The sequence below is a fragment of the Platalea leucorodia genome (genome assembly GCF_965183815.1).
Source record: "Platalea leucorodia genome assembly, chromosome: Z".
NCBI lineage: Eukaryota > Metazoa > Chordata > Aves > Pelecaniformes > Threskiornithidae > Platalea > Platalea leucorodia.
The window spans coordinates 60,879,607-60,906,141 of record NC_138858.1 but is presented as its reverse complement, the minus strand read 5'-3'; the positions used below and the strand labels follow the sequence as shown (position 1 = coordinate 60,906,141).

At 35.4% G+C, this 26,535-nt stretch overlaps 1 protein-coding gene across 3 annotated transcripts in view; it reads right to left on the bottom strand.

The window, feature by feature from the left end:
- PAM (peptidylglycine alpha-amidating monooxygenase) overlaps window positions 1-26,535 on the bottom strand; it is a 149,209-nt gene that overhangs the window by 32,171 nt on the left and 90,503 nt on the right. For all 3 annotated transcript variants that reach the window (XM_082337444.1, XM_082337446.1, XM_082337445.1), the window contains exons 6-14: window positions 24,645-24,730; window positions 22,848-22,931; window positions 13,509-13,557; window positions 12,935-13,002; window positions 11,163-11,243; window positions 10,974-11,050; window positions 10,579-10,682; window positions 5,883-6,070; window positions 5,131-5,199 (exon numbers count right to left, since the gene is read on the bottom strand). In XM_082337444.1, the coding sequence (XP_082193570.1) occupies window positions 5,131-5,199; window positions 5,883-6,070; window positions 10,579-10,682; window positions 10,974-11,050; window positions 11,163-11,243; window positions 12,935-13,002; window positions 13,509-13,557; window positions 22,848-22,931; window positions 24,645-24,730 (806 nt within the window). The remainder of the gene's footprint in view (window positions 1-5,130; window positions 5,200-5,882; window positions 6,071-10,578; window positions 10,683-10,973; window positions 11,051-11,162; window positions 11,244-12,934; window positions 13,003-13,508; window positions 13,558-22,847; window positions 22,932-24,644; window positions 24,731-26,535) is intronic.

Here is a 26,535-nt window from a genome sequence, read left to right as displayed (position 1 = left end):
TCCTCCTCCCGTCTTTTTTTTTAAAAGAGAACCAAACAAGAGATGAGGCAGAAAGAGGAGCTATAGCTCCTCCTTTCACTTAAATCAATCAGAAATTTCTATCCCAGATACAAACAGCCTTGTTCAGTACAATTTTGTTGTAACAAGCTTTTCACAGAAATGCACGACTAAACAGCAAAATATGCAACACTGAACAGACATCTCAGTTTCTCAACTCACAGATTCAGCTACAACCTAGCAAAATATTTCCAGCAGTGTAACAAAAATGTTGTGTGAAAGTACTTATCTCTGTGTGTGTGTGTGTGTGCACACTCATGTGCAAATATAGCATACAACAAATTAACATAATTACAAGATGGGTTAGGCACCCAACAGGTAATAAATAGCAGAATTATGCATAACCTTAATTCAGCCCCCATTTTGTATGGATTATGATGTTAATTTTTCTTACACAGAAACCTCCTCATTCAATCAATGGGACATCACTATATATTTATATTTAACTTCATTCAAAGAATGAAAAGAAAATCCCCCTCCAAGCACTCCTGAACAAGTGTTTTAACTAAACAGAAAGACTTCTCTTAACATTTCCATCATCTCTCTTTCTGAAACACTTACACTAAATTACTTCATTATCACAGCCTGTCCTATGAAATTAAGGTCCATAATTACTGCTACTTTCCTAGAGATCACAGTCAGAACTGTCATTTAGCATCCATTCATTTTGGGTGTCCACCTAGAAACATCTCAATATGTGATTTTACAGGGTACTTGCACTATATTTCACATCTTACATTTAAGCCACGTTTCCAGTCAGTGTCAGTAGGAGCTGTCTATATGCAAGACTTAGCTTCAGTTGTTTGTTTTGTCCATCCTCAAAGACTAGGAAAACAGATCAGGAAATCAGACTTCTCAAAGGTACCCAGCTACCTAGAATCATTCAGCAACTCTGATAAGAATCTAGAGTAAAACACACTTTAACCAGAGAGGATCAAATTGCCTTAGACCATGAAGTCACATTCTTTTCTTTATGTTGTTCTTTATTTCACTCACTATATACATTCTAATCTCTAAAAAAAACGAGGCAGAAGTCTAGTGAGGTGTTTTTCTACGCAACCTATCTCACCACCAGGACAGCAATTCTGTGATTGCAGACTTAAAGCCCAGCTTTATAAAAGCTAACTTCTGGAATGAATGCTGGACCCAAGCTGTAATATTATTTTAAATGTAGGAGGTTTAATGGGATTTGAGTTAAAACACTCAGCTGTGAAAAAGGGACCTCACATGAGTCTAGCTGGGAAATTCATAAAAAGAGATCTTAAGTTCAGTTGTATTGAACTTCACCATCCGAGCTCCTAGAATAACTTGTGCTCACAGTAATCATGAAATAATGGGGGATGAGGGAAAAGAAAAAACATATTGGCAGTACAACTGACCAATACTGAGAGCAAAAGAATTGCAACTTTGACTCTCACTTCAGATTCCATCATCAGAGGCAAAAACATACAAGTTACTTTTTTGGTACTAACTTCTAAATTCCCTAAGCCAGACACAAGCAAAAATGTACTTTTGCAAGTGTCACAGTAAGCATTAATACCAGAATAAGATGAAAATCCCATCTCTTTTCTCTCCCATGTATGTGTAACGTATACATGTGTACACACATGTCCTTCTAAAACAAAAAATCAAATTTAATTTTTGGTTTATATGCTGCAAGTGAATTTTCCGTTCAAGCCAGCCTTGAATTTTTTTTTAAAACCATTTAAGCATAATTATATTGGCTTTACTAGGAAAAAAAAAATGCCCTTTCTGCTTCAAAAGAAAGTTTATGATTACATCTAATGCACACAAAATGAGATATCAAATCATGAGCCACAGGTCAACAAATTAAATACTGCACATCTGATTAACCATCACCTGTATATTCCTTCCTTGTTATTAAGAAACTATTCCTGCTATTGTGTCTATACAGCTTTCAGGTACAGCAGCAGCTGACTTTCTCAATAGTAAAGACTGCTTCACTGCTTGCATACCAAAACAAACCTAAAGTATATTATATTATGCCACAGACTACAGCCAGCAAAGTGTTGAACAAACAGAATGAAACACATTTAGGCCTTTTTTCCACAGGGAAAGATGAGACATCTAGCAGACATGGTGAATGCTATGAACAGAAAACAGTTTTTTTCAGTACTGTAGCTATTGAATACAATTTAATCAAACTTCTACTGATGAACAAAAGTAAATATAAATAATATTTGTTTTGCTGAGGACTTTGTGCTTCAGCAGGAACAGGAAACTCTCCAATATGCACAAATGTCTAAATCAATTGCATTTCCTACAATAATTAACTTTCTATGAACAGTTTATCTTCACCAAACAGTGACACTGCTGTTTCAGAAACAATATAACGAGGTCACTTTCATTAAGGTAAGTTCAGTTTCATTTTAACACTACAGGGATTTAGCTTTGTCTTCATGCTGAGTGGTGGTTCCCTTTGTGATGGTTACTACTTATTTCAATATATTTACATTGCTTATTAATGTGCTTCTGATGAGTGAAGGTGATGAAATTGAAAATTTAACGTAAAGGCAATGATAACTCCTGGAGGTGCTGATATAATGAACTGCCTGCATGCAGCAGGAAGTACATCTTCTAAACCTATGCCCAGGCAATCATGTGATATACACATTATTAGCAGGCAGATACTTTCACATGGCAGGCTTTTTTATTTTCCCCTTTTGAGGCAAATGCTTAGATTTAATACTAGTCACATCAAAATTTGTCTCTTTGACCATGCCTCTACCCCCCAGATTTGTATGTATCTCCAGGGCAATATAACTATTTCAGTTTTAGTGAAGTAACAGTGTTTACTTCAGATACCTGAAACTAAGGAGGGTAAAATGAAGTTGCTACAACATAATGAGTCATCAAGAAAAAAATATGCAAGATAAAACACAGAATTATGAAAAAATCATTGAAGTACTATCTTCAGAACAAATCAAAGCCTGAATTTACTGAGCAACAACTCAGCAGCAATAGAACTAATCAAAGCCTGAGTTTTGGTGGATCTGTGTTTTGTAGATAAGCTTATCATATAGAGTATGTCATGCCAGACCAAAAAGGGAAAAATTTATGTTATAACCTTTCCCTCAGTGAAAGTATGTATTTGCTTGTGTGCAGTTTAGGGGTCCACTGCTCCCTCCCTCCAAACTGTAGAATTTTCCTGTTGTTAAGACCTTGTTCAAATTTCGTTGATATTGGCTAACTCACTAAAGTTTCTCGAGGAGATGGACAAAGTGGCAACACGATTACATAAAATCACTTTGCCCCATGAAACCAGAATCCAATTTGTATGTAATTTTTATAGGCACATTTTAGCAGACCACTTTCAGTTCCTGCTTCTCCCAGTGTATCTCACCAGGTGCTCGTGTGCTTGTAGGACCAAAAACCACCTTCTAAAACAGCAACCCAACTTTTCCTCCTTGAAGACAAAAATAAACCCAAATTTGATCTGATTTTTCCTTTTTTTTTTTTTTTTTTTTTTGTTTACACACACATAATTCAATGGAAGTTAGAGCTGTATCAATGTAAAATTGAAGCTAGGCTCCTGTAAATGATGGGAGAATTTATCTTAAACTAACAATTAAGAACATGAAAAGAAATTCTCTCATGGCAACTGCTGTGTTTTTATATTACATCATGAACCCAACTAATTTCAAATGGACAAAACAATGCAGAGTGTTTCCATAGAAACATGTTAGATGAGGATGTATACTAAATAGTGGTCTCGGCAAACAAGACTGCATTGCAGAAATGTGGCTTTGAAACACATTTCAAAGACAAATGAAAAAGATTTTAAAAACAGGACCTTGTTCCAATATTTTGTTTCAAACATTAACAAATTCAATAAAACACACAGATAACAAGATCTTCAACCACATGCTAATGCACTTATGAGGGGGAAGCAACTTGTCAGCATAAATCTTGACATAAATTTGTAAGCAGCTAGCTCATTCTGCTCTGGAATAGGCTTAAGAAAATTAGAATTGTATTTCTTTCTGAAGAAATCCATCTTGAATTGACTAAGATAAATTTCAGATATGGAATTGTAAATATTGTCTCGAGTAGTTTAAGGTACTTTCAGTCAAGACAGTCTTACACTTTAGAAGCTAGTTTTTATGTAATTGTAACTTAATTATTTGAGCTAACTGCAACATGGCAGAGTATATAGAAAATCTAACCACTTTGGGAGATGTTATAAAAAACTCTAAACACTGGCCTAATCTTTGCTCTCATTAAAGGCAAAAGGAAATTTGTCTTTAATTTATTCAGTCCTTGATCCTCAACATTGTTCAATGAAAACAGTAGGAAACTGCAGCTGATGAGGTCTTCCCCTTAGTATCAAGAAAAATCTTGATACTAAACCAGTATTTGTCTAATAGCATATGATCCACAAGAACTTTAAAGTACAGTCTTATTTTAATATATCTCTGAAACATAAATAGCATTCAGCATATTTCTAGAAGCTTTATAACAGTCATGGATTTTTTCCTGCAACCAAGTACAGCACACATTTTTGCATCAGTTGTTAGGCACATATGCACACATACACAAATGTAGTGAAAAATAATTCAGTATTAAACATTAGCTACACTCAACCCACTGCATGTACAACCAATATTGAAGCATAAGAACATATTACTCTCCAATACATACATAGCAATACAAACTGAGAAATAGGCGAAGAGCTAATAGCAGATAGTTACATAGAGAATACAGAATAGTTACATGCTATAGGACTACTTCTTTGTGTCCATTCTTTAGCATTGCACTTACAGATATATTACAACCTTCTTTAGCAAATTAAACCAAGAACAGGATAATCTAATGAGATTAAAATGCACTAATGAATTTTACCTACAAGGCCAGATATCAGTGGTAGACTAATTTTTTTTATTATTTGTTATACAGCATTCAATCATATTAGCTGTACAGAACATTGTAAATTACATCAATTAAAGGTAAACAGATTAAAAACTTCATAATTCGTTAACAATCAGCATATAATGTATCAGTATTTTACACTAGTGAGTCCCTTACTTGACACAGAAATAAACAAGTACATACCCTGATCCAAAATCTCTTTCTCTTCTTTTTTGGCCTGCTGCAAAGAGCTTTTATCAGTATCCTTGGTTTCTGAAAAATGATTTAGAATATGATGTTAACCTCTGTGTGTGAATGGAATTGAGTATCTTCCTACTGGGGAAAAAAATGAACATTCTGAAAATGAACTTTCTGAAATGAACATTTGGTATTTTTATCTATCTATAGTAGATGTACCAAACAGTGCAGCAGTAAAACAACTGGAACAAAAAAATTACGATTTGTACTTTGCTACACAGACATACCAGTCAGATTAATTCTGAATAATATTGCTGGTGCAATTTATATGCCTACTAGTGTTTAATATAAACATCTGATTCCTTCTGTAACAAGGCAGTGGGATCCAGAAAACTAAGGAAATGTTATGATTTAATTTTGTAGGAAATAGACAGAAGATAAAGCAAATATTAAGAAGCTGTCAATATAAAGTACTGATATTTGGTATAGAAAAGAGGTTAATCTTTTGGGTACACAGCTCATGTAGCTATAAAATATGTTGGAAATTGAAAGACGACAATAGGAAGAAACAGACAAAAGACTATGGCAGACATTTCCACCAAAACCAAGAGCAGAATCCTGTGATGGTCTATAACTAGCAATTTGAATTTTATTCAGAATTGCATTAGCTTTTTATGAAAATTTAGCATATCAAAGCAACACAGACAAACACTGAGCATAAAAAGACTTGAATAAAATGGATTACAAGTTTCTTTCACCTTCGTGATGTCCATGAGTCATCTTTACCATATCAGGCTTGACTAGAATAGGAATATTTGCCTCCTGTGGTATATTTCTGAACATCTCAGGGTTTGCATTCTGTGTGCACGTCATGTAAGAGACAGCATGTTTGGCTTCCATATAGTACATAATGTAAAAATTACACATTTCATCATTGGCTGTTCCCCTACACAACACAGAAAAGATGCAGTTAGGAAAAAACTGATCCAAATATAGCTCTTATTCAATTCATCTAACTTGTTTAACAGAATATTAAAGAGTTGCAATGAAATGTTTAGAAGTCCCACACTAAAATATTTAATAGCTTAATTGCAGTGAATATCAAAAGTTTCTTTCAGTTTATACTAGAGAATATCACTTTGCACAAAGTACCCAGGTATCTCAGAAATTCCTAACAATTTGGGTTTGATTCTACAGAAAATTGCACCAACTATTTAAACTGCTCTTCCTTCTCATTTCCTCAGTATGCTCTTCATAGTCCCCAGTGTGTCATCAACTATGCACATCTTCTGATGAAATAAAACAGAACTGTATCATTGATTACGTCACCATTCATATACTTCTCTGTCAATCTGGAGCAAACCTAATTTAAAATCGTTGCAAATAACGTCTATATTTCATTTCAGCAGCTATCTTTTATGACAGGTTTTTTCCCCCCATGTTCATTTATTGGTCAATCACACTGGTTCTAATGCAGCAAAACTTAATTTCATTACAGATTAAGATACTATAAATATCTCTTAAAGAGAAGACAGCACTGCCATCTTGAGAATAACTTGATCACAAGCTTCTGTAAGGAAACCATGAGTGCAAGAGGAATGATTAAACACTAGCAAAATTCAGTTCTTTGGTAAATGTTGTGCAGGTATTTGAAACAGAAGAGGCTCTTCTGTACTGCTACATAATCCTGTCTTCAATAGAAAAAATAGCTGGTACGAGGAAGAATTTTTTCTAAAAATATTACTTTGTGAAGCAGACAATACAGGGCCTCTCTGCAAATGTGATCTGTTTCTGCTCTTTTTCCTCTGCCATATAGGTTGATATCTTTTATTTATAGTTACAATCCTGACAATGGAATAAGCTACCACTATAAAGAAAGGTTCACAAAATAAAGGGTTTTACATTATGATTTTTTTAATTAGCTTTCACAATTAACCAGTGAGCCCACACTCATCAAAAGATACGGGGGTGGCCTATTAGCTCTTTGCAAAAGATGTCAGCGCTGACTTTTCCAGCAGCATCCTGCAGCATTCATTTATTCACCATAGCAACAATGACACCAGCCAGAGGGGAGACAGGGGGAACATGGGAGAAGAAACTGTTTCAAAAGGGGAACTGGTATTTTTCCATGCATTGAAAATTTAGCGTCCCTTGGAGACCACAAAAATCAGACTCTGACTTGGCAAGCTCTGCTTAAGCTTTTAGAAAGCATTAACTTCACTGTTGGACTCCCAATATCTGTCACTATAATTGCCTCCTCTTTAAAACTCCAATAGAAAAGGGGATGTGGAACCCACATGAACTCTGCTTCATCTGACATGTTACTGTATATAAACATTGCAAAGTTGATAATTTTAAATTTTGACAGTTAAAAAAAAAAAGAAAAATACTTTGTCAGCAACAGTTTTAGTAAATTCACAGAAAACCCAGAATTCTTCCATCAGATATCTGAACTCCTGAGAAGCCCTGTTTTGTGAATGAGTTTAATGAGTAGAAATGCTGATGCACAAATTAAAAAAAAAAAAAAAAAGAAAAAACTCGTGTTAACCACCTTCACACCACTGTCACAGATACCTAGAACAGTATCCAGATCTTGGTATATTAACAGTACACAGTGAAGCATAATGAAACAGAGGATTTATTATGGAAAAGCAAGATAATGCAGTTAAAGAATCTTAAATACTGAATGGGAACGTTTTGCTACAGGCACATAAACCTTCCCTTGAATGGTACAACACCCGTTAAAAATATTTTGAAAGGCAAAGACACGGGTTGCACTATTTTCTGTCAATAGTTTTAAACAATAGATTACATTGCAACTGGAAAAACAAGCAGCCGCTATGGCCAATGGCACTGTCCTTACAAAGATACAATCTTTACTCTGAGTGGGCTCCAGTTCCTTGATATCCCTTAGACTGGTAACCTATATACTACTTGACACTATATCAACTCTAATGTTTACTCTGAAACATCATTAAGTTATCTGTTATGAAAATACAGTGGCTCCTTCCATGGAGTACTTACTGGTCTGTAGCAAAAATTAGAAGAAATCTTGCTTTATAAATTAGGAATAGTTGATGTCCTTCTTATTTGACAAAGGACAATTCAACCCTTTAATTTGCAAAAGTTTGAGCTTGAGGAGAAATCCAGCTAATTGAAATGGATGATTTATGAAACTTTTGAAGAGATGACTCCTGCCTCAACTCTTTACACCAGAGACATTAAGTCTGTGCTACTGTAATTACCCTGAACTTGTATGTAGTCAACTGCACAAGAAAAATTAGGTTTTGCTTCTGAACATTGGTTTGCCAAACTCTACACATTTAAGAAGCATGCCTCAATACCTAATTTAATTTCTCAGACTAGGAGAGGAAGCAGGATGAAAAAGGTTAGTGTGAACCCTGGGGGTCATGAGATAATGTAAGATAATGGAAAGCAGTTAGCGTAACTAAAGAAAAACATGAAAAAAAACCAAGACCAAATGTGTAAAGAAACAGTAAGGAAGGGATAAAAACAAAAGAAGAACATCTATCCTCCGTCCCCAAGTTAGATACTATGTAACAGACACTTCATTCATATGAAAGGGACTAGTTGACTATCACAGAAATTATTACACAGTTAAGAAGTACAACATTGAGAATATGTCATGTTTTAACTACAGTTAGTTTATATTATGAATGGTTAAGCTTTAACTGATCAGCTTTGGAAAGGCGAATGGACAAAATGAACTCTAAGTTTGTTTTAGCTCTGTCTTCCATGTATATTATGGATAAATCACATAAGGAATTTAAGATCTTTTTTCCAGCTATTTTAAGAAAAAACAAAAACACAGGCAGAAAATTAAGTATAGAGGAAAGTGAAACACACAGACTTGATCTGATCCTTTTCAGATATGTATTATTTCACAGCTTTCCTTTCATGTTTGCATTTCCCGTTTTTTCAGTGTTTATATTTGGAACTTAAAGATTCTTTCAATACTTCTTTTAGACCGATGAGTCATTCTGAATGGGAGCAAGACAACTGCAACATCAGGGCAACATTTTGCAAGATTTAAACAACTTTCATTTAATTTATTTTAGCTGTGTATCTTTCCATATACCCAGCATTGTTGTGAATGCATTCCTTTTCATCCATTCATTTCATATTGTGGTGATAATTATTTTCCAACCATATATACTTCCATATTATGCATCAGCTTTTGTGTAGTAGTTTAAGTATCTGCTTAAAATGCTTACGCCTTGTTTCTCAAAATTCATAGGTAGAAATTATGTAATAAAAATGTAAAGGTCTGCTTGTTTCTTTAATTTCTGTTCCTATTACTTCCCCATTGAAAGCATATTAGCACCTTGAAAGACAAGACCATAATTGTCCTAGGCCTGTTTCTTAAACTTTTAGCATTATTCAACAAATAGGAACTACTTTGGGGAATGTTACAGAAACATGACAGAAACTTTTAGAACTTGCGAAAAAAAGGTCTACAGCTAAATTAAGGTTCTGGATATATTTTTGTTAGTGTTATGGCTCTTGTAAGAACCTCTACTCAAACAATTCATTTTGCTTCAGCTGCTACTCATCAGTATTTGAACTTCCCACTGAAAGGTGATAAATTTGTGTTGAATCCATAATCCTCTACTGAGATGCAATTGTAGGGTCTCAGTGCACTAAAAAACTCGTCCCTTGGGGTGCTGCAGCACATACTTCCAGAATGGAGAGATTTCTGCAGGGTATCTTCATTATCTCTACATATGCAGTAAATTACAGTTCAAAGAACTGAAGCCAGTTAAGGGAATATTTGTATTGCATCAATTTTTACAGTGACATTTGTCAACTTGATCTTATAAAGCTCTGTCTGTCATCTTCGGCTGAATAGCATCACTGACAAGCATGGTTCAGATTTTCCTATTATTACCAGTCATTTATGTTTTAATTATTTTTCATAAAAGTCTGTATATTTTTATATTGGAAAAAAGGTAATTGGTAAATTATTCTGAATTCTTAAGGTTAGATTTTATGATAGGTCAAAATTTATCAGAATTTTATAAGCTTCCATGAATTTTCTTTCTAAAAAAATGAAGAGAAATTGTGAAGCTTTATTATTTTGTTTTAAACAGTAAATAACTTCAACTTATTAAAAAATACATTTTTTAGAATTGATATTCTGATCCTTCTCTAAATGAAGAACAGCCCAACATCTGAGTAAGGTGTTTGACAGCATAGTTTCTCCTGAGAAATGTTCTCAACACTTCAGCAAAGTGATTATTCACATAAGTTAAGGCAATGAACATTGTGTAGAGATATCTTTAGCAGACTAGACAGCAAAACAGACCATTCTGGCAGAATTTAACACTTTGTTAGAATTATCTTAGAAGAAGACATGAAACAAATACATTTCTATACATAAAGAATACCTCGGGAAAAAAAGGTTAGGAAAGGGAGCAAATAGAGAAAATTTACCCTATATGTGTCTCTGTAGTTCTGCCTTCACCACTGAACACACATCTAGCTGCTAGGATATCATCATAGCTAACATCTACAGGATGTTCTACTGGATAGAATGCCTGAAAGAGAGGATGATTCACCATAGTTAGTGAAAGTGTCTCATATTATTTATGTCAATATACACACACAAGAATGACAGTGCTATGCATCTGAAAAGTAATTTCAGAACGTTTTTTGCATCATAACATAACCATGAAAATACTTGGCAGCATTCACTTCTAGTGGAACAACAACATGTACCAGTGGAAATACCATGATGCAAGTCTGTGGGTACATGACTGACAATTCAGCTTCTCAGTTTTAAATAAAGATAATTAAAATTTACAGTTAGAATTAGAAAACCAACGAACCTGTGGTAGTTGTGGACTCTGTCTACCAATCAATGTCCATTGACCATTTCTCACTCTGTATCCACTCACTACTTTACCTATAACATACCAATATGTACGTGAACATGAGAAATACTTAAAAAAAAACTTGTAGTGTCAGCATTTTTCTGTTAAATATTTGATATTCCTATGTTGCAATAAAACTCTTACCTAGTCTGTGTGTATGAACTCTGTAGGCAAAAAGGTGCATTGGAAACCTTTTGTAATGGCAGGCAATGTCTGCATCAACCACTGTTAAAATATGGTAGCAATAAACAAAGAAAACCACATTATTTATCAGAGAAAAGTTACACTACTGTACTTCATTCAGTGTAAAAACAGTTTACAAAAGGTAACTACCTACACTGGAAAGCAGACAATTTCAAAAGATACTGGATAATATTTTATATTTCTGCAGTGTCTATCTCAAGACATCTGTAAAGAAAAACTAATAAAATATAGCACAAGTCACTTGAAAACTACTTTCTGTGATGATGTACATAAAAAACAGGGCTGAAACCCAGCAGCATTTTTTCCAGCATACACTACTATTATTTAACAAACAAAAGGAATACATTTGCTTACAGACTGTGTTGAGGGACACTTAAAATAAACATAACTATGGTAAATAGTCTATTCAGGAGAAAATGAAAATAAACTGATATAATTCTAAACTGATACAATTTATAATGAAGGCCTGATTTTAAGATCTTGCAGTTCTAGGTCCAGTCTTAAAGATTTAGGGTTAGATGCAGACTTTGGCAGAGAAGTGTGGTACAGGCAATGTCCGCAAACTAGTACTTGTGTTAGGTCCAGTGACAGTAGCTAAGGAAGAGCCGGCAGAGAAATTCCTCTGCTGATGCCTCTCTGAGAGGTATCTGGGGACTGGCCGCATTTCTCCTGTTATACCAAACTTCATGCTTTACTTAAGAACTGCAAATTTGATTGAACATGAGAAGGCAGTTATTAATAGGCACAGAACTGTTTTTATTTCCCTTTCCTTCACCCCTCCAGCTGAAAAAGTAAATTTCTGCATTGATCAAATGGGGAGGGAGGGTGGTCAGTTTGTTATGTTTTCATACTGAAGAGCAAAATATGTTAAGTTTCAATTCAAATTAAAAAAGATTTCAAGTTGCTGAATTCACCGAACAGTTTGTGTCAGTTGAGCATTTGACTACCTCATCCTATTTCGGCAGCTAACTGTAAATGGGACAAATGGTGATCTCAAATATCTAATTTAAAATTCTGGTATAGCACAGGAAAATGTAAGGTCAGCGTTCAACTTCCTTAGAACAGAACTTCAGTGCTAGCTTGACAAAATGATACTGGGACTATCCAAGCTGAGTTTCAGATAAAATCCATTGAGTAGGATTCTGAACAGAAACTGTTTGGAAACCTTCTTTTACGACGTTTTTTCAGCATTTTGAACATTTAACAAACTAGGAACATAGGGATAAACTTTTTAAAGAGCAGCTCCTTACGGGTAGAAATTGATTTATTAAAACTGAACTCTTAGTAAATCAAAATTGCATGAATGACAAATGTAGATGAAGACAATTCCAAAAAATTTTATGGGGTTTTTTGGGGGCAGTGGGTGGGGGTGGGGGATAAGAAAATAGGTAGGGCTTTTTCGGTAAAATATTAGGACAAAAATAAATCAAAGAAATACTCCTAAGAACCCTAGAAACGTCAGTATTGCACAGATCGTTATTGTTCTGTGCAACATTGTTTTATACAACATTGATTGCCTTTGCAGATGTAGTCACTGGGAAGTATGATACAATTTTAAAATTATAACTCCTTTTTTCATCATTTGTTTAATTAAGCAATTAATTTGTCCATCTACAATTCAGCAAGTCTCTGCTAAATTTTCTTCTGCAATGAGCAGCAAAAATAAATCAGATGCTGAAATTATATAATCACTTTGTAGAATTATGACTCACCTTTCTCGCCTGGTGGTATTACAGTGTTCACAGACATCATAAGATACATTCCAGCAATCAAAGGCTGCCTGCAATTCAAAACCCAAGCTCTGCTAAACAAGTTTTTTGTAAAACTCAATTGCAAGTGACACGATATGCAACACCATTTAACACCACTAATTTCTCAATGTTGGATTATGTCCGAAACTAGCCTACTAAGAAAGAAGCTGTTACACAGCACTTCTCTTTCCCTCCTTTTTTTTCATATTGAGCTACAATGTTCAAAGCATCTTCTACAAAGTAGGTGAAATAGGACAAAATGATCATCTACATCATTGCTCTCCTTGTCCCAGATTTCTAAATATGAAGCTCTTGAACTGGATTAACTCAGTACTGATAGCACCGTTTCATCATGTTTCTTAGCAGAAACAGAATTTTTGCCAACAGATGACACATGGCTTCAAAATTCCTAATATTATGAAGTATCTACTATTTTTATTTCACATGTTTTCAAAGGAATCTAAAGGAGGGGTTTCCACGTCTTCTGTTCTCATGAAAAAAATCGTATTATGTAAGTATTTTTAAATATACTTACTTTTGATGTGTCAGATGTAAAGTTACACCAGAGCAGTCCTTGTGTTTATCTGTACAAATCATAAAAGTTTAATCATTAGCAACTGAGCCCATGTGAAATTATTCCACATTAAAAACACTCTTCTGCTGTATAAAAAATACCAGAAGACAAAATAAGTTTTAATCTTACTGTTTGCAGCAAAACTTTCATACTGTGGAAACATTACTCAAATTTGCACAAACCTGAACATCACAGTGCTGCATTTGTAGCAAAATCCTAATATAGAGCAAAACTCTGGTGGATGAAAAACTAACTGTTTTTTTGGCACTAGAAATTGCAGATCTTTATGAACTAGCATCTGGGAGATGAAACTGTCATTTTTACAATAGCAGAAAAAGTTGGTTTGCTTCAAACAAATTTATATTTTGACAAAAGTTAGAAAAATGAAAGATTTGTGGAAAAGCACTGGTTTTAGCCATTAATAATGAAGCAGCCAGAAATCCTTATAATAAAGTCAACAGGTGAACTTGAGATACCAATACAGACAGCAGTTCTGTTTAACACTGGATATCCTAGAAGGACAGTAAAAATAGTTAATTCTTTTGTTAATGTATTGCATCAGCATTATCTAATATGTTTGACATTTTAATTTAAACATACTATTTTCTTGATAGAATTACTCAATTTCAGTTGGTGATCTAGGAGTTCAATCTTTGTTCTTTTTCAAGAAAGTTTCCTTTTAAAACAGCTATAGTTACTCCAAAGCAAGTAAACTGAAAACACTGAAAAAATACCCTCTAACAGTATATGCTTCGGGTAAGAAAGAGAACAGAGTAGCTATGGATCTGCTCACAAGCGTAACTTGGGAGAGATTTTCTTCCCATCAATAGCTAGATTCCAAACTGAAAAAAGCAGTGCATTAGAACAGAAGGATAATGACTAGAGTGGGACAAAACAGGGAGACTTTACAGATTAAAAAGTATCAGTTTAGTTTTTCAAACGTTAGCTATTTTAGCCCACCACATTTCATTATTAAGGGATAATATTCAGTTTGGTTTTTTCCCACCATTGATATTAGAACTCACTTTCAATATGTTCACAAAGTAGATAGATAGTCACTATTTTTACAAAATGTATAAATCAGTACATATGTTATGCAAGTGCAAAAGTTGTTAACCCAATTTCACTAGGTTCTCATAATGGTCATCATCACGGCATCTAAGAATTCTTAAGTTTCTCCAGCTCTGTGTGTCCCAACAAACACTTCTGTATTGAAAACACTGAATCAGGAAATCACAGTTGTACCTTTACAACAAAAAAGGAAAGTCTTCATTGTATATGCAGAAGTAAAATTAGAACAGTAGGTCTTTCATCAAGACTACCCACTACCGTAGTTGCATTTAATGTTTGGAAAGCATGTCTCATGAGAATTTTTGAAACCAAGTATGATGAATCAGAAGGAAAGCAGCTGAAAATTCAATTGGTAATCCAGAAATAAAAGCATACCGATCCAATGCAGATGGAATTTCTGACTGTCTGTCTGAAGCTACATGTAATATTGCCTCAAGCACAGAGAGTTCGGTACTTATATTCTGTATAAAGGATTGAATATAGGTTTGGCAGAGTCCTGACAAAGTGCACTTGCAATTACAGTAGAAGTATTTTGAGACTATGCACATGCACACAAAAATGCAAAGCTAATCAGCCAGTTACTGCCACTGTATCACCCACATCTTCTCTGTTCTACAAAACAGCCAAATAAACAATATATTGTAGAAAATAGAGATTTTCAGTATAACATATATATGTATCTTATATATATAATTTTTATGCAAACATGCATGTTTGTACAGAAAAATAGTAGACACTGAAAAATTAATCTAAACTTAAAGTACAGTCTTTAAAACACATTTAATTTTTTTTTTAAAGTTACTTCTTCAATTTTTTTTTTTAAAGTTACTTCTTAGAAATGAAAAAAACCCCATCTTTCCATAAATACATTCACTGCATGGCAAGTAATTTGCAGGATGTGGCAGACAGAGAGGTAAAGAAAGAAGAGAGAAGGTTGAAGGAGAGAAAAGGGATAGGACCAAATAAAAGACTAAGTTAGAGTAGATAAGGCAAAAGTAACAAATTCAAGATACGGTCAGAACCGGCTAAAGATGGAAAGAAAAACTGAGGTTATGCCATGCCAGAATAAGCACTAGTTTTCAGTCACGGATAACAAATCTCTCTTCGAAATGGCCAAGTCATGAATCCAAAAGCACCAAAAAGGGTAAGCTATTAGGACAAAAGTAGGGGAATGGTAGGAAAATATTCAAGAGAAAGAGAAATTAAATTCTCTGTCCGTGGTTTTAGAAAAAGCTCAAGATACGCATATCCTGTTCATCTTTGTAAAGTCTCTTTTGCCCCACCTTCCTCATTTCAAACGATATTTTTTTACTAAATTTTTGGCTATTCATATAACACAGGTGATGCTGCAGAACTCAGCTTTAATAAGTTTAACATTGTTAGAAAGTTTGCACTACATCAATTTTAATGGAAGTTGGGCAGTGCTTGCTTACTCTCAGAACATTTTACCTTATTACTTAAAGTAATAAAATTTTAAATTTAAAAATTTAAAATGCAATCGGTAGTTCTGTGTCTCTCAGTTTTGCAATTTACAGTTGAAAACACCACTATCCTGTCCTTTAAACACTGCTTAAAAACTGTCGTAAAAGAATAAAACCAAACCTGTCATATGCCGAACATGAGTCATGTTTGAAAAATCTAACCCTGACTATGCCATTGTGTCTCTCTTAAAAACAGCACATCAGGAGGAAGGAAACGACTCCAGGACATTTCAGTTTGCCAATATTAAAGTGTTTTCAAACTATTTAAATTTTCAGAGTATTAAAAGAATTTTCCTTCAGTATTTTCATCTAAATTGAGCAATTTCAAAATGAACTGAAGACAGCAGGAAAGTTATTATTGCTACTATACAAGACAATCATATTAATCAGTATTGGGAGAAACATAAATCAGCTTCTGGCACAAGAATTTGATCCACAGTGCTGTGGCAAGAGTAAAACAATGGATGGATGTATTGGTCTAGACTTTTAAGAAATTCCTACAGTGCATTAAAATTTTGTCTGTGGTTATATTTAGCCATGACTGAGCTAAACAGTCTTCTAACAACTACAGAGGTATGCTGGAAATGCTGTTTCCTTGCTTCTCCTTCCCTACAGCTAATCTCCTTCAAACACTCAAACCTGTTGAACCCTCCACCCAAGAATGCTGACTGCAGTGAGGCCAAGCCAGTCCCCGCTGCAAACTCTTTCCGAGCTTCACTGTGTGACCTAAGCAAAAATATCCTTAATGCACAAACCAAACAAAATATTAAAGTCTCTTTTCCAGTCAGTCAGTCCAGCTTATCTAACTACTTTGATTTCTTTGTTTCAGCTATTCAGCAAATATGCACTGCTCTGGGTCAAAGTAGTTACTCGTTACTATTTGCCATGTGGCAAAGACCAGAAAATGCATTTTTACATACCTCAGAAAGGTTCAAATCAAAGCCAATTGTCCATGCAGAGTTTCCAACTCAAATGAAACTAGAAGCTGTGCTTATGACTGCCTTTTGTGTGGTGTGCAAATATAACATATTAAATATAACATAATCATATTAAATATTCCCTGTTTTACTTACCTATGTCAAACAAAATCAATGGTGCATGTTAAAGCCTAACACTGGCTTCAGATGTTAAATATATCATTTGTTTTAAAAATTGTACATGACAACTTTGTAACAGTAATGCCAAGTTTAACTGCCAATAAACACTTAAATTAGTTTAAGAAGAATCACCAATGCTACTCCTATTAATCACGTTTTCTAGGAGAAATATCTCAAATACTAGACATACTCACAGTTTGTCAAATGAAACATTCATAGCTGAGGAAAAGTCAAATTATCCTAAACAGAAACGCTCTCTTTCTATAGGCTGATTTTGATAAAACTTGCAATATGAGTCTGACCAGTCTGTCTATCCAGATCTACAATCCTGAACTCTTTAGTTACATGTATGATAATCTGTCATAGAAGTTGAGACTTCTAAGGCTTCCTAGATACTTAAAATTCTGGGTTTTTTTACTCAGAATTAGAAAAATAAACACTCTTCAAAACATATTTTTTTTGCATTCTGGGTACATGGATTAAAAACTAAAGAGCATGCTGTTGAAACTATTTACTCAGTTTCTTCATTGCTCTATTTCTAATATTTGATAGGAACAGTATAGCACTCATACATGGTTACTAGAATACTTAAAAGCTTTCACTGTAACAGAGTGGTGCTTTTTATGAAGCTCTGAAGCTCCAAACCCCTTGTTATTTCAAAGTCAGCCCTTTGATTTGTGCCAGAATATTCACATACTGTCTCAGAATTGGCTTTGCCTCATTAAAGATAAGAAGTAGCCTCAAAGCTGGAGCATAACCTCTGAGCAAGGCAATTCCAAAGCTAACACCCGCTGGGAAATAAGTTTGTATAAGTAATATTTAAAAAGACAAAGACCTGCAGCACAAAAATGAACTTGAAATCTTGGTAAAGAAAGAGACAAATTCAATATGTTGCATTCAATATTGATACCTAATATTCAATACATAAAGGAACGCTAGCTGAATTTGTCTTTTTCATGAGAGTCAAAATACTTGCTCTTGCTCACTCATCCAAAATCAATTCAGCAAAATTCTTTTTAAAAGTCTCGTACATGTAGAATGGAACTCTACCTTTATTCAGTTTGTGAGAAACAAAATGCAAGCACACCCCAGTGCCATTTTTACAACTTATCTTCCAAAGAGAAAAGAGACAAACAATTGTTGATCCTGGTCTGGTATAAATTTTTTAACAAATAAATACCTTGTAAAGGTCATAGATGATTTGCTGAAAGGATATCATAATATATCACAGACATGAATACCTGGGAATATGCAAAATTAACTTTATTCAAGACACCAGTGTTAAGCCTTCTGGTTATCAAAGAGAAGCACACTGAAACCAGTGTTCAAATAAGACTAGAACTCAAACGACAGCTTACAATTCACATGCTCATGAAGAAAACAGTTATTTTTAGGACATGTACCAGCTTAGTGGCAAAAATTTATTACTCTCCCCAACCAAAAAAAACCCAAACCAAAACCCAACACTAGGAACCCCACACCGCCCTCACAAAAGCAGGTACATCAGCGATATTATATGTAATGTGGTAACATAATTCTTGCAGGGAATGGTAGCAGGAAGAAATCACTGTTCTCAGTGAAAAAGTGGGGGTTAGGAGAAGGAGCTAACAATGCAAATATTATGCGTGCCTTGTGCAAGAAGACAGTGAACAAGAAAGGCAATGAGAAAGGAGTCAAAGTTGAACAAAAATTAAAGAATTCCCCAAGAGTTTGCTCCAAGCATACTGAAAAAAATTATTGCTTCAAACAATGTAACAGTTATACACATAGAAAATCACAGAATGTGATTACTTTTCATACAGAACAAGTTAAAAGAGATTATTATATTTTATATATGTTACATTATAAAAGAGATTATTATATTATAAAAGAGATATATAATAAAATATGTTATTATTATAACTTTTAATTACTTTGATTCTTGGAGATAAGTTCTATATTCTCACATGTGCCGGAAAGGACTAAGGTGATAGTATGGCGGGTTAGAAACAACATTTGTCTTTGTTACAAGGAGGGCAGGAAAAAAACAAATGCTAGGGACTGGGGAAAAAAACCACATTTTTTAAAATCAGATCTGAAGGCACTTATATGGAAGAATACATCAAGAACAGTGTGACAACTGCATTGCATACCCCTACAGCCCAAACTGAAAGCTGACTGGGTGCCTTTATAGATCTAAAGACAGCTAGATTTAGTTTTATTTGAATCTGAACACTAAAGACTTAGAAAAATATAAAAAAGACAGACAAATTTCTGACAACTTTTTACTTGTTACATAACTGTTTCTACTATCAACCATAACTCCAAGCCAAAACAGTTTTTGCTTTTGCAATATAAAAAGTGAAGAAAGTCAAACAGAGAAATTATTATTTTTCTAAGATGGCTCTTTGCATGTTCCCCCTGTTTTATTTGTAGAATTTTCTTTTGGTTTTCCAGCTTATTTTTTAATTATGTGTATTTTGGACAAGATACAATAAGCTTTATTTTGATATCTGAGCATAAAGTGCATATCTAAATATGAATACTTAGCTCTAGATTATAGCTAAGGAGGGAGGGAAAGCAACATTAGTTTAATAACTGAAAAAAGGTTACTGAATGAAGAAATATCCTTTTTACAAATAGTTGAAAATGAAAGTTGATAAATTTTAACTATGACATTTTTTCCCCCAAAATTGATAGGAAGTAGAATTGGGTGCTAATACATAAATAATTACTACCTCAAGCCAAATATTTTATATTTGCAATGACTTGTAAGTCAGAAAGTTAAACTCTGAACAGTGCTTCTGAATCTTTGATGGGCTACTGAATGCATAACAAGTTAACAGAGTGTATTTCATCATTTGTCCTCTATTCTGAGTTGCAATAACCACATGTGCTTACATAAAACCTGTAATGACTATATTTTTATACTTTGACAAGCCACAGTTATCAAGAGACATCTCATTCATACAAAAAAGTTCCCTTTAAGTCATTCATGAAGTTTAAAAATGCCTGTAAAACTAGTCAAAGGTTATATATTGAGTATCTTTGACCACCATAATCAAGGTTTAGGACATTTAAATTATTAAGAGATTTAAATTTTATTTTTCTCTACTGGAATTTTCACAGGCAGACCTCACGAAAAACATTTTTTTCTCACAAAAATAGCAGAAAAGGTAGATTATTTTTCACTTTAAAAATAAGATATCAGACTACTAAGTAAAAGGCACTGAAATAAAAGAGGGAATTCTGTCATATTCTTTAACTGTTGAAACAGAACATGACACTAGAATCACTTCCTAAATTATAGTCCTATTAGTTCACACTTCTTAAACTTCCATAATTTTGCATGCTTATATCTATGATATTGATTATTCTAAGTCCTGCAGATATTCTAGGCAAAAAATAAGGAAGTCTGCTGCAGGGGGAGTGTGGGTGCAAAATTAAGTTTTAATTTCAGGTCCTAACTTATTTCACCAGAGTTTCTCAAAGTGGGCAAGGGGATTTTTTGAGTAGAAGCTTTGACTACTAAGTTAATTTACTAATAAAAATTTCTGAACACATCCTCATCTAATGTGCAACGGAGGTTACTGATCTCATCTGTTTATTTTTTTTAATAACTACATACACATAAATTATACTTAAGAGTGAAAATGAACAGTGAGAACTCTCACTGTCCCCAAGCAATAATGAAGAGCAGGCTCTCAACTAACATGTTCTCTTTAGAGGTTTGGAACTTTAATTATTCATTATTTTAGCAGGCAAAGAATCTCATGGGCTATACGGGTCCATCTGAACTGTCTCATGAAAATCAATACTTTCAACTTCAGTTGTGCATATTTGCATATATGCTCCACTTAAACAGTCCTGGCACACTCAGTTTATTCCTTCCTCCTCCTCTTCAGTTAGCATTATTGCCATTATGCTACATTCTATCTTCATGTCATGGTAGAAACCATACCGTCAACTTCAGACAGCGCTGCTGAAACATCTAGATGAGTATTGTCCAAATCTTGTCAGAGGTGTACAGAAGAGAGGCTGCATGGCACTGGGAAGCTGCCAACTACAGGGTAACTTCTCTGTTCAAAACCAAGTACAACCTGTTGATCATTTACCATGGTGCAACAGAAGGATTCAGAGGCCATGGGCATAGCTCAAACTATTAGCATAATGCATATTCCTCCCTTAATTTTTTGCTATTATTCAGCTTACTTATTTCAAGCCCAACATTTTGATTATCACTTAGCCCATGAAGATCTTCACCTTCTTGTTCAAATCCTACACAGCAATGTATCGCAGCTGAGTTCCAAGAAAATGATGACCCACAGGTTTTTTGTTCTTGAAGACTAGAGAGGCCCTAACCCAAAAACTTCACACAGCATGTGATTCACAGAGTAAAAGTAAGAATTCATGCATCTCAAAGATGTCAGAACAAGGCATTTCAGGTTTAAAGAACAAAGTACAACATGAAATATAAATAAATAGAAAAAAATTAATCTTGTCCCAAAAAATCTCAGATCACCAATATCTCAATGTGCATTAATGAAATCTGAATTTCATTAATCAAAGCTTACAATGTATGGGCTGGTTGAGCAGACAGTGAGGTGGACTGAAAACTGGCTGAAAGGTCAGGCCCAGAGAGTGGTGATCAGTGGTGCAAAGTCTAGTTGGAGGACAGTAACTAGCAGTGTACTCCAGGGATCAATAGTGGTTCCAGTTTTGTTCAACATCTTCATTAATGAGCTAGGTGATGGGGCAGCGTACACCCTCAGCAAGTTTGCTGATGACACCAAACTGGTATGACTGGCTGATACGCCAGAGGGTTGTGCTGTCATCCAGAGGGACCTCAACAGGCTGGAGAAATGGGCTGACAGGAACCTCATGAAGTTCAACATGGAGAAGGAAGTGCGAAGTCCTGCACCTGGGGAGAAACAACCCCGGCCACTAGTACATGCTGGGGGCTGCCCAGATGGAAAGCAGCTTGGCAGAAAAGGCCTTGCGGGTCATCATGGACACCAGGCTGAACATGAGCCAGCAATGTGCCCTTGCTGCAAAGAAGGCTAATGGTATCCTCAGCTACATTAGCCAAAGTATTGTCAGCAGGTCAAGGGAGGTGATCCTTCCCCTCTACTCAGCAATGGTGAGGCCACACCTGGAGTACTGTGTCCAGCGCTGGGCTTCCCAGCACAGGAGAGACATGGACATATGGGAGAGAGTCCAAGGAAGGGCCACAAAGATGACGGAAGGGACTGGAGCATCTCTCCTATGAGGAAAGGCTTGAGAGAGCTGGGACTGTTCAGCCTGGAGAAGAGCAGGCTCTGGGGGCCCAGGGGCATCAATGTCTGTAAATACCTGAAGGGAGGGTGCAAAGAAGGCAGAGCCAGGCTCTTTTCAGTGGTGCCCAGTGACAGGGCCAGAGGCAATGGGCACAAACTGAAACTGAATATCAGGAGACACTTTTTCACTGTGAAGGTGACCCAGCACTGGCACAGGTTGCCCAAAGAGGCTGTGGAGTCCCCATCCTTGGAGATATCCAAAAGCCACCTGGACACAGTACTGGGCAACTGGCCTTGCTTGAGGACGGAGGGGTGCACCAGACGTAGTATAATAATGTAAGTATTTTTGATGCTGTAACTGATACAACTTACAGAACAATTTTCCAAAACACATACCTCTAAATGCACTAATATCCCCATAGTGTACCTGGAGCACAAAAAATCTGCCACCTGTTTCTCCTCCAACTCTGAATCCAACACCTAAGAGAAGGAAAATGCATTGTTTTCAGAAACAATAAAATGTAAGTTGGTTCACCACTGCTGACAATATCTAAAAATACAAATCACTGCAATGGCTTAGAGTGAAGGGGCAGAAAATTTCACTGAGACATCAGTCAAGAAAACGTTGTCCTGAGAACTGGGAAAACCACTGTCACAACACATGTTCCCCAAACAGACTAAGAAGCTAGGACCATAACTTAGTTATTCATGAACTTAGGCCGAGAATTCTCTCAATCCAAGAATATGAATACAGATTTGAGACAGATATATATATATATACACACATAACTATTGAAAAAAAAAAATCACGTTTTGCCACCCTTGTAGGATTTGGTAGAAATTTAATTTCTCATACAACCTGTGAATGATACAAACCGATTAACAGTGACTTACTAAGAACACACTGAGAATGAAAAGATAAAAAGATCTGCAGTAAAATATTTTGAGATGCAAATGAATATTGTATGCAGAAAAAATCTTGTGGAAATTATGAAGCTATGTTACTTGTTGACAGAAGTAAGCACAGGCACAGAAGAAAATGGAGGAATTTGAAATAATTTAGAATAATGAAATTGCAAAATATCACCATCACCAAAAGGGATTTCTCTAAACCGATTCTACAATGAACACTCTTCAAAAGAAGCAGAGAAAGCAATTTCTTCCTATTCGGCCAGTGAATCCCACTAGATTAAACACTGACCATGGCAAAGCGTACTTATAAATGGGACTGTATCCTCTCTGTACACAAATGTAATATCATTATGAACCCCCACACACAAGCCTTGTACTTATGGACAGCTTAGAGACAAGAAAATTATTGCTAGCTGAGGTTTGACAGCAAAGCAAATACCATGCTTCCACAGAATCCTCCAAGCAACTTTTTTTTTAACTCGACATTCTGATAACCAAATCAAATAACATTCGTGCTGATAAGTGTGTAAACGGATTATTAAAAATAAGCCTCTTCATGACACTCTGTGCTGCTCGTGGTTATGAAAAGAGGCAGTAAAAGATAAAAGATTTTCAGAGTTCAAGGTATTTTCAGACTGAGGCTACATAGATGGCAGATATTTCTGGGACCCTTAGTGGTTATTAGAAAGAACCACTTCTCCCTGTCTTCCAGACATACCACTCCAAGTAGCTTAAAAAATTTTGATTGAATTCAGCAAAGTCATCTATCATACAAAAAAATGGGTATATATAGATGTTGCTCAACTGCATCAAAGCATCAAGAAACGAAAAGCACGTAAAATTGTCAAGTATACTTAAGAGACAGAAAAAAGTCAATGTTTAGACTGAATTTGTGCTTTCTCAAAACAAAAAAAAAATTTAATGCTGTTTGTATGCTACTGAAAGATATATAAATAGTACTCTTCCAATAACATATAGTAGGAAATGCAAGATTAATGCTATATAAAAATAAAGCATTATATTATGACCGTTCTCTCTCCCTTAACCTTCCCCCCCCGTACTGAAACCCATAATGTTATAGTAAACAGGATCACAAAAAAACCCACATATAATAGCTAGCATAATATATTCAGCTTATGAGGTTTATGTTCATACAGTTTCCATCAACTAGGCATCATAAAAACATTATAGGAGGTTCCTAGATATGCCAGGTGCTTCCTTCCACATCCTCTTCTCTCCCATGCCCCTGTACAGAAGAACTTCATACTACAGGTACAGTACCTTTGGGTAGCCTGGTGGGTGGAGCATTTCTTGCCCAAGCATACAAAATGTTAGATTTGTCTTTGCATGTTCCTTCATCACAGTCCCTAAAATTATGGGGAAAGAAAATAAAAATGAATGTAATTTTTTAACTTTGAAATCAGAAACAGGCAAGTGAGTTACAAGCAAACTCACTAATTTTAAGATGTAATTTGATTAAACACAGGTTTTTTAATGTAGACTGCTTTCCCAGATATCATTAGATTCTTCATCTTCTTTTTTTTTTCCTCCTTCTGCCTTAAGATAGTGTTAGGCAAACAGGGTCAAAACCATAGACAGTTCTCATAGTCCCTGCCAGCGTAGTAGCCAGTGATGAAAAAAATAAAGGAACCTTTTGTGAGAATGAGACATATGAAAAATTCTAGCACTATTAGGTCAAGTGCCACAAAATGACAACAGCTACCACATTTACACAGAGGGACAGGACTTGTGTGCAAAGCAGAAAAAAACCCACAAGACGTCAAAGCTTTAAGTCAAAACTGATATTTAAAATTAATTTTAAAATCATTGACAAAAAAAGGTGACAGGAAGCTGTACATGAATTAACAGGTAGGAGGCACTCATGCTCTTCCCTACACTTAATGCAAGCTCACTGCTTTAAGTTAATATTTATTCCACTGCACAATTTCTTGTTTTTCATAAACAGAAAAACCACCTCCCCCCTACTCCCCCCCCAAAAAAAAACAAACAAGGGAAAAAGAAAGAAAAAAGAAGTGTTTGCCAAGCTACAGACCACAGAGAGGTCACAAATACTTACAATAACTGAGAGCTCTAGAGTTGTTAGCCCCTTAGGTAAAACCTTGCAGGTGACAGTAAGGGTGGAGTGTGAAAGACTCCCAAGGACTGTTAAGCTCTAGATACCTTGAATCTGCAAGAACTGATAAACTTGGGACACAGACACTACCGAATCTGTAAAAGGCCAATCAGACACAGTTGTACGGACATGACAATGTACCTGGACCATATCCAAGAGGGCACTGACTACTATATGTGGGTGTAGGCTACAGGGTGATATACATGAACAAAGAAAAAAGGGACACTGAGGGGCTTTCCAAACACCCATCTAGAAGCCACTTCTCCCTCTCAATCCTTTGTTAGGGAAAAGAGTTATTTACAAAGTGTATGTGTACCTTCTTCAGTGTTAAAGCATCACAGCACTGTGCACAGAGTGTATGTCATTCCACAGGTGCAGCATACACAGGTATGACTTTTAGAAAACCTGAAACTATTCAGATTACATCAACTGATCCAAGCCAGATGCAATGAAGGCTGATACCTATATGCCAAGGTTTCAATCTAAAACAAAATGGTACAGACCCTTCTCTGTTTATTACTGCTGGTAAAATGAGACCTGGGAAATGAGACCTGGGAAAACGTTTGTACACATAAAGCACAGTTTCAGTCACCTTAAATACTGGGGAAAAGAGAGTCTCACGCAGTGTGAGGAAAAGTATAAAAGCATAAAAGTGCAGGACTTTTAGCAGATACTGGCTCAATAACGTTTCTGTTGAGGATGCCTGAGCCATATGTGCCACCTCTCAGAACAAATGACCATGATGCTTTCCAGGCTGCTCTCCCAGGGATAACCAGTTCTTGCAGTGTGTAGGGAAAACTATCTCAGCGGGACATTACACGTTTCTGTGATCCCAGAGAGCCTTACTGCAACATAGCTACTGTGTTTTCTTCTGACAGAAAGCATTGCCATAATCGTCAGACTATCAAGAGAAAAGGAAACATGCCACTTCTTCCTTTTCATTAATTCTGCTCATAACACATATTTCTAGACCTTCACAACTACTAGTTTGGTCATCTCCCCCTTCAAAGCTGCCCCAGCGGGCAAGCAAAACTTATT